Here is a 9,086-nt window from a genome sequence, read left to right on the forward strand (position 1 = left end):
GTGTGTGTTTGTGAATGTGTTTCCATCTCTTTTGTGCTATTGGCCTGGAATATCACAGTAAGACCAAGGGGGAAGATGCCATTTTGGGACTGCCCCACAGAGTTCCCCATATTCATTCAGCACCAGTACAGCGCCCCCCTGTGTTTGTGCGTGGAATCGCGGGAGGCGCAGCGACTGTGGGCTCGGCTCCTGCAGAGGGCCGTGCAGCACCAGAGCACAGGTGAGAGAGAGAGGGATATCACCCTCGTTACGTGACTGCAGTGTGACCACATCATTGGCTGAAATTCTCTTAAACACTTTGAACAGTGGGATTTTCCTTGAACAAGACCAGGTCAAAACCTAGTATGTGGCTGGACCTAACACACGTGATCCGGCAGACTGGTGGTGTAACTTCATCACTCACTCACTCAGTCAGTCACAGACATTCGCGTTTGTAGGGCTGGCCCCGCTGTTGCGGTCCAGCCAAAAATTTGGCTGCGTCTGAATCAGCCGCAAAGTGGTCGTTCACTTCCTGAAAAGTACGTTCTCGAATATACACAGCAAACCTCTAGAAATACACAAATCTTCCCGGTACACTACATTTAGAGAATATTTGCCTACTTAACAAGTTTCTCAGCCAGTGTATTCAACATTCCTACTCAACAGTTGGGAAGTGTGCTGATTCGGACACAGCCCTCCACTGCGCTTATCTTGGGCAAACATTGAGTAAATGCTTGGCGGAACGTTCTAGAAACTTTGACTTTGTGTGGTTGCTGTAAGAGCTCTCTCTGTCCATTGGGTAAGAGCTTGTGCTCAGTGGCTAAATGTGAATGTGGTGAAAACTGGATAAATGAATGGCTGAAGGTATGGTGACAGTGGCGCTGTCTTGGTGGAAGTGCATGGGAGTGAGGGAGAATGGCCTTTTTGCAGTTCTCCAGAGAAAGAATTCCTTTGAGTCGAGAGTGTTTCTGGAGGCGGAGTTTTCCTTCAGGCAGGAGAGGGGCACCTATGAGCCAGGGGTCCTGGGGATGGGCAGCGAGGAAGAGGTGAGGGACAAGGGTCTCGTGTGTGTATGTGTGTGTGTGCATGCGCGTGTATATGTGTATTTGTGTGTGTGCACTTGTCTGATGTGTGTGTGCCTGTAAATATGTTTGTGTCAAATGTATGTGTGCTTGTGTCAGATGTGTGTATGTGCACTTGTCGTGTGTGAGTGTTATAATGTCACTCTTCCTCAGGTATTGTGCAGTCTGGTTATGGAGGAGATTCTGCCCTACCTGCAGCATCAAATCTTCCCCAGACTCATCCTCAGGAAGGGGACACTCACCTGGATTAAGGCAAGACCCCCCCACGAAACACACACACACACACATACACACATACACCAAACACGCACACACACACACACACACACACACACACTCATACACACACACTCACACACACTCTGTCCCTTGTGCTTGTATCCAGCTGCTGGCTGAGGTTCACAGCCAGGTGTGTGATCAGGTGAAGGCTGAGCTGAAGGATATGATGAACGAGCTGTCACAGCAGCGCCCCCTGCTGGAGAAGCTTGTGAGGTCAGACCTGCACCAGCTCACTGCCCTGCAGGATTGCATCGCCCACAGAATTACAGGTACAGCCACACTGAGGCAGACTCTAATGCGACTGAACCGCTCACATACAGGAACAGCCACACTGAGGCAAACTCTAATGCGACTGAGCCGCTCACATACAGGAACAGCCACGCTGAGGCAGACTCTAATGCGGCTGAACCACTCACATACAGGAACAGCCACACTGAGGCTGACTCTAATGCGACTGAGCCACTCACATACAGGAACAGCCACACTGAGGCAGACTCTAATGCGACTGAGCCACTCACATACAGGAACAGGCACACTGAGGCAGACTCTAATGCGACTGAGCCACTCACATACAGGAACAGCCACGCTGAGGCAGACTCTAATGCGGCTGAACCACTCACATACAGGAACAGCCACACTGAGGCTGACTCTAATGCGACTGAGCCACTCACATACAGGAACAGCCACACTGAGGCAGACTCTAATGCGACTGAACCACTCACATACAGGAACAGCCACACTGAGGCAGACTCTAATGCGACTGAGCCACTCACATACAGGAACAGCCACACTGAGGCAGACTGTAATGCGGCTGAGCCACTCACATACAGGAACAGCCACGCTGAGGCAGACTTGTGGCAGTGCGGCTGAACCGAAAGCCATTGTTCGCATCGCTTACTCGTGTTCTCTTACACTGTAAGCCACTCTGGATCAGAGGGGTCTGCAGAATGAATGTACCGCCTGTGCCTCCACAGAGGGCGTCTGTGCGGAGATGTCCCTCTGCCTGTCCCGCACCGTCATCCCCCTGCTCGACCGCACCGTCCACGAGGTGGCCACGCCCGTCTGCGACGGGTTCGCCGCCGCCTGGCAACTCTTCCTGGAGACGTGCGACGACGTCACCGCCAAGGGCTGCTCCGGCCAATCGCTTCACGAGGTGGGCAGGAAGGGGGGCGGGCCCTTCTTTACGGGCGTGCGCTCACGTCGACTGACATCACCGAGAAGGGGTTGAAAAAAAAGGCGTTCCGACTCGAAAGAATTATTCCTCCGCCTGGCGCCGTGGCAACCCATCAGGGCCACGAATAGTCAGTGGTCCCATTGCCCTGAAAGGAAGGCGACGGGTTCATCCCAATCACTTATTTTCACTCCTTGCGTCTCTTCCGCACGTCCTTTCCTCGTTTCCTTACCTCCAACCAACGGAGAGGACGAGGAAGAGATGCAAGGATGAGAGACATGGACGAGAGGAATCCAGGGAAACGTGTATTAGGCAAACGGAACATCCTCGCTCAGGCAAGCGTCGGTTTGAAGCCACATCAGTTATAGACGTGGCGGATGGGGAGAGGTGGATCCACAGGTGGATTATTTATGCGTCCCGTGTTCTGAAAAAAGACTTCCCCAAAGGCTGCCCTTGTGTGTCCTGACTGAAGCCTCCACAGAGAGCGTCCTCGCTCCTCCAAGGAGCGTTTAACAGATCGGATGGCCGACCTCGATCGAGTTCCAGGTCATGCGAGGACCGAGGAGGCAAGCACGGATAAAATAAGTGATTGGAATGAGTCTGATCAGCCTGCAGGAATGACTATGCCTCATGGCTCATCAGCGACCCCTTCTGGTCATTCGAGAGCCTACAATGCACTTGATTGAAAGCTGCATTTCTGTGAAATATCAGCATAAAAACCAGCGGAATGGGGGAGGGGGCATGATTCCTACATTAAATCACATTACAATCAGTGTGGCAGATGCTTTCATCCAGGCCGACGAACAGAAATGGATTGTCTTTCTCGTTTCTTTTTCAGATACTGAGTCCTCTCGACAGCCTAGGCCCGGGCACAGCCAGGGCCTCGCGGTACCTCGCCATGCTGGAGCTGAGTGCAGGGGGGCGGGCTTGGCTGCAGGCGAGTTGGGGGATCCACCGAGACTTCTTCAGGCTTTTTGTCTACCAGGCCCAAAGCACGCTGCTGCAGGTGAGGGGGGTCCCGGGAGGCCTCTTTATCTCTCTATCTCTCTCTCTCTCTCTCTCGCACACACACACACACACACACACACACTGCACCTGTATTTGTAGCTAAACCCCATTAGTTGTGTTGACACTGAGTCATAATGCGCAGAATTTCACTCGCTCTCATTTTCTCTCTCTCTGGTGGAAATTCCCGCTACCAGCCTGATAAAGGAATGAAAGAATGAATGAATGAATCATTGCATTTATATATCACATTTCTGAACGCTCAAAGTGCTTTACATTGATGTGTGGGAACTCACCTCACCCACCACTAAAGTGTAGCACCCACCTGGAGGATGCGCGGCAGCCATTTTGCGCCAGACACACATTACCAAAGTTGGAACCCAGCTGGATCCAGATGAGTACCATCTCGAATTTGGTGATGGACTGTTCGGCGATGGTCTGTGGCTGTTGTCTGTGTCAAGCTCGCCCACCAGCTGGACATGGTCTTGCCAGCATGGTTGCTATCTCAACCATCTTGTTTCTTGTTGCCAGCATGATTTACAAACCAGCTTCAAAACCAGCTGCAGCCAGCTGTACCAGCTTAGAACTAGGCCGGAAGCCAGCTGGAATTTCCACCAGGGCTCTCTCTCTATCTCTCTCTCTCTCTCTCTCTCTCTCTCTTTCCCTCCCTCCCGCTACCTCTGCTACTGAAATCCCCCCCGTCTCTTTCATTCCCACAAAAAAGTAATACCTCTGCGACTTGTACAACTGCTACTAAAATCCCCATCGCTTTCTCTTTCTCTGAATGCTCACCACTCGCATCTCTCTGTCTCTCTTCATCTCAAATTAAAATGAAGGTTTCTCTATTAGCAGAAAATGCACGTGCAAATGTACGGTGTGCATATTGCCAATGCTGACAGAAATTCATTAGTATATTAATACAGATCTCTTCTATCACCCCTACTCTCTCTCTCTCTCTACCACCCCCACCCTCCCTCTCTCACCCCTTCTCACTCTGTCCCTCTCTCCCACCCTTTATCTCTCTCTCCCTCTCACTCTGTTCCTCTCTCCCACCCCCCTCTCTCTCTCTCTCTCCCACCCTCCATCTTTCCCTCTCTCTCTTTCTCAGCTGATGGACAGAGCAGTAGCCATGTTCAGGCGTCTGCCCTCAGTGCAAATCCAATTTTGTACCGACCCCTCCCAGCTCAGCTCCGCCCTGCACCGGGTTCGAGACCAAGTGCTCGAGGTGTGTGTGTGTGTGTGTGTGTGTGTGCATGTGGGTGTGTGCACGCACGTGTATGTGTGTGTGTGTGTGTGTGTGTGCACGCACGTGTATGTGTGTGCATGTGGGTGTGCGTGTGTGTGTGTGTGTATGCGTGTGTGTGTGTGCATGTGGGTGTGCGTGCGTGTGTGTGTGTGTGCATATGGGTGTGCGTGTATGTGTGTGTATGCGCATGTGTGTGTGCATGTGGGTGTGCCTGTGTGTGTGTGTGTGTACGTGCATGTGTGTGTGCATGTGGGTGTGTGTGTGTGTGTGTGTGCATGTGGGTGTGCGTGTGTGTGTGTGTGCATGTGGGTGTGTGTGTGTGTGTGTGTGCATGTGGGTGTGCGTGTGTGTGTGTGCATGTGGGTGTGCCTGTGTGTGTGTGTGCGCGCGTGTGTGTGTGTGTGTGTGTATAACCTTGTGGTGTATCTTGTCATCACCTTAATATCAGTGCTTAATATCAAATCTCTTGCCTCTTGTTCTCTCTCGACCTAGCTCTCTTTTTCTCTCTTTATTCCTTTATCCCTCTCCCCCTCCCCTGTCGCTCTCTCTATTTCTCTCACTCTATTCCTCTATCCCTCTCACTCTCCCTTTCTCCCTTTCTCCCTGTCTCTCTCTATCTCTCTCACTCTATTCCTCTATTACCCCCCTCTCTGTCTCTACCTCTGTAGCAGTTGGATCAGGACCTCAGGAGCATTCGAGCCCAGCTGGTTCTGGATTGTGTTCTCCAGCTCTCTGTTCCTGTACTAATCCAGAAGCTACAATGGCTGGTCAGTGTGTGTGTATCTGTGTGTGTGGGTGTGTGTGTGTGTGTGCATTTGTGTGTGTGTGTGTGTATGTGTATGTGTGTGTGTATTTGTGGATGAGTGTGCCTGTGTGAGAGTGTGTGTGTGTGTGTGTCACCCCTCACTGTCATATGCCTTGGAACAAGAGCTTTTTTTAACCTTTCAGAAGGAAATTCTGTTAGATGAACTAAGCAATGGAAGAGAAGAGGTAGAGACAGAAGGAAAGAGAAAAGAAGTGTATATCTCGTCTGCATGGTAACATGCCCTCGCCCACAGAGACCGGAGCACTATCAGCCCCGAGGGCACCCTGAATACGCCCCTTTCCTGCACCCAAACATCATACACCACCGAGTGCTGAGGGCCAGCCTGACCAGAGAGATCCGAGCAGGTACACCAGGGGGCGCTGTAGGACAAACTTAGAGGAGATCTGTCATAGCCATTCATTCTGGTCTGTCCTCTATGAAATCACACATGTGGAAAAGGTGTTTCTTTCTGAGTGGCAAAAATATGGGTAACATTAGGCTTGCTTGCCTGTGTGTGTTGGTATGTGGGTGTGTGTGTGTGTGTGTGCTTGTGTGTTGGTGTGTGTGTGTGTGTGTCTGTGTGCGCACTGGTGTGTGTGTGTGCGTGTACACTCTGGTGTGTGTGTGTGTGTCTGTGTGCGCACTGGTGTGTGTGTGTGTACACTCTGGTGTGTTGGTGTGTTTATGCGTGCTGGTGTGTGTGTGTGTGTGTGTGTGCGCATGCCGGTGTGCTTGCGTATGTGTGAGTGTGTGTGTGCTGGTGCATGTGTGTGTCTGTTTGTGCGCTGGTGTATGTGCACACTGGTGTGTGTGTGTGTGTGTGTGTGTGTTTGTGTGCATTTCTCTCTGTTGCAGTGATTCGAGACTCCCTCCCCCAGGACTGCGTCTCTCTGTCACCTGAGGTCCACCTCCCCAGCTCGGAGCCCCCCGGTGGCCGCCTGCAGAACTGCACCCAGCTGCCTGACTAACTCGACCTCACCCCTGGCTCCAGTTCCAACGAGAACGTCCCGGGCATGCGAGTCACAGCAGGAAATATTTAAGTGAAACTGTCTGTTACTTCAGCTTCGGGATAATGTATCTCTGTGCTCCAAGGGTAGAAGTAAGGCGGGTAGTCATTTTGAATAACTTACCCCCTTTAGATACAATTTCCACAGATTAGTGGCCATTTTTAAAACAAACCAATATTTTCACCGGTATTCAGAACAAATTATTATTCCATATGAACATGTTTTGGACATTTTTCACAGAAAATTCTCAGGGAACTGTTTTCAGATTGTACCAGCAATATATCTACGTCTGGTTTCAGCAACTTGTAGAACTGCAAAGTGGTTTAACTGATCATTGATACATAAATGCACTTTGATTGTACCTTTTTTTTTTTTTTTTTAAATAAGACTTTTATGTAAAAATAAAAATAAGTATGATGAAATGTGGGGAAATTAGTGAGGAAAAGACCAGGCTATGAAGGCATATTCTACACTAAAGCAGGATTTCAAAAAACAAACATTTTCGTTTTGAGACCCCCCCAAAAAGGACGACCCTGTCTCTGAGGTACCCCTATAAACCAGTAATCAGGTGACACCTCAACCAGGCAGAAAGACTGACAGGCTGAAACTGCTAGTTAACGTTATATCGATATGGAGGTACTTATAAATCTGTTGTCCTCAATCATTGCTGTAACCATTGCCTCACAAATAAGAATATTTGACCACTACATCTACCCATCACAGCACCCCGACATTGTTTTATCTGAAAGCGCAAAATGTGTCATTTATGAAACATGGAAAGATAAACAAAAAATATATTTAAATAGTTATTTACTCCTTCCACAGTTTTTGAGAATCGCCAACTGAATAACATCTTGTGACTCAGTAGCTATGTCTACAATGTCCCATTCGTTTCTACTGTAATGGTTACTTATATGTCTGCCTGGGTTCTTGCGGTCTTTGCGTCAAATGGTTTATAGACGTATTTCGTCGTCAGCTGTCTTGTAGCGTTTCATTAAGCGAACACGCACTCGAATCCATTGCCAAGTAGAAATAGTGAGAACTAAATAATAGTTACATGAACATTTAACCAAAAATTATGTAATTATGGAAGAAAGGTTTTTCTTCCCCCAGCTGTGTAACGACGGTTCTGTAGAGATCGTCACAGACTGTTACTTCTGAAATGCTTTCAGTAACGCTCATTTGAAAGTTCGAATTGGCAACAAATTGTGCAATTTAAACACCCAGTTGGGGAGTTACGTGGCTCAGAAAAGAATGGCAAGTAACACGAACCACGGGTAATTTGCAGAGGATGTTTAGGCTCTGATAGATGTTTGGTCTTCGGGAGGTGAGGAGAGCAACATATTCTTGTTTTGGCGGTCTGTTGCGCTCGAGGGGGTGGTATCATATTCTGGTTTTGACTGTCAGTTGCGTTGACAAAAACCTTTTAAAACAGGAACTTTTTTTTATTTCAAACAGTTGGGAACGGAGATAAGGAAATGTGAATGCGCGCGGTGCAAGTGACACGGAGGGAGGCACGAGATGGAGGACGAGGGCTAAGCAGAGCAACCGACATTCCCTCAGCGAAACTCCCCAAATGCTTCTGGAGTTAGACAATGCTGCGTAACGAGAGATGCCATAGCCGCCCCCCGACGGGCACACACACACACCCACACACACACGTCACTGCAGTTTGAGTATTTTGGTCGGCCACGCAAAACCTCAAACCACCAGACTCTACTCAGGCCACCGAAGCTTAATGACATTCAGTCTGCTCTGTGTGTGTTTCCGCTAGTCAATGCGACTGATGCATTCGTAGTTTTTACGGGCTTGTTTTTGGTTCCTCCCCTATATACGGAACTCCGTGTGACAAGGCTTAATGTGGTATCTGTTGTAGTTTAGCTAATATAACGGCATGCGTTCTGACTGTGCCACAGGCTGATATTTGTACTTCTCCTTTTTTTTATAAATAAACTTTATTTCAATTATACAAGTCATTACAGACAATTACATAAACAAGAATATCTAAATACATCAGGTAAAGCATCTTCTATATTAAAAGTCCAGAGTTTCCCAAAGATTTGCATTGCCATTCTCGATGTCAACTGTCCTTCGACGTTTTAGTTCTGTTAAAATGTTCTTGCATAGAGATTCACTTGACACGTAGATATGATCAATTGTCATTTTACTTCGCGTTTTCCATATGTGCTGATTCACTAGACATATTATTAACCAGTATAAATCTTTTTATCATCAATGTTATATATTATTCCACAAAATACAGTTTCTGGTGTAATTGAAATATTAACACCAATAGATTTAATTTGTTCCCATATTTTTTCAGATCGACTGCATTCAATCAACAGATGCTTCAAAGTTTCATCTGTATCACAATCAGGCATTGGGCAGGATTTCGTTGTAACAAAGCAACTCCATTTTACAACAGCCCTCACTGGTAATCTCCTCACTTATATTAGCCAGGCTATATCTCTCATACTTTCAAAAATGTTTTTGCTCCATATTCGTGCGACCA

The 9,086-nt window shown here is 48.3% G+C and overlaps 2 protein-coding genes across 5 annotated transcripts in view; one reads left to right on the forward strand and one right to left on the reverse strand.

Moving 5' to 3' along the window:
* The window catches only part of LOC118219607 (protein Niban 1-like), a 13,122-nt gene extending 4,574 nt beyond the window's left edge, over window positions 1–8,548 (forward strand). The window contains exons 6-15 of one of the 3 annotated variants that reach the window (XM_035402919.1): window positions 59–220; window positions 910–1,025; window positions 1,215–1,313; window positions 1,447–1,609; window positions 2,315–2,493; window positions 3,350–3,517; window positions 4,625–4,741; window positions 5,431–5,529; window positions 5,821–5,932; window positions 6,423–8,548. In XM_035402919.1, the coding sequence (XP_035258810.1) occupies window positions 59–220; window positions 910–1,025; window positions 1,215–1,313; window positions 1,447–1,609; window positions 2,315–2,493; window positions 3,350–3,517; window positions 4,625–4,741; window positions 5,431–5,529; window positions 5,821–5,932; window positions 6,423–6,535 (1,328 nt within the window). In that variant the 3' untranslated portion in view covers window positions 6,536–8,548. The remainder of the gene's footprint in view (window positions 1–58; window positions 221–909; window positions 1,026–1,214; window positions 1,314–1,446; window positions 1,610–2,314; window positions 2,494–3,349; window positions 3,518–4,624; window positions 4,742–5,430; window positions 5,530–5,820; window positions 5,933–6,422) is intronic. The other 2 variants (XM_035402921.1, XM_035402920.1) reach the window with 2 other exon arrangements.
* The window catches only part of LOC118219617 (cytochrome P450 2K1-like), a 607,214-nt gene that overhangs the window by 413,846 nt on the left and 184,282 nt on the right, over window positions 1–9,086 (reverse strand). The gene's annotated exons all lie outside the window — the stretch shown is intronic.

This window comes from Anguilla anguilla, chromosome 2, assembly GCF_013347855.1.
Source record: "Anguilla anguilla isolate fAngAng1 chromosome 2, fAngAng1.pri, whole genome shotgun sequence".
Taxonomy (NCBI): Eukaryota; Metazoa; Chordata; class Actinopteri; order Anguilliformes; family Anguillidae; genus Anguilla; species Anguilla anguilla.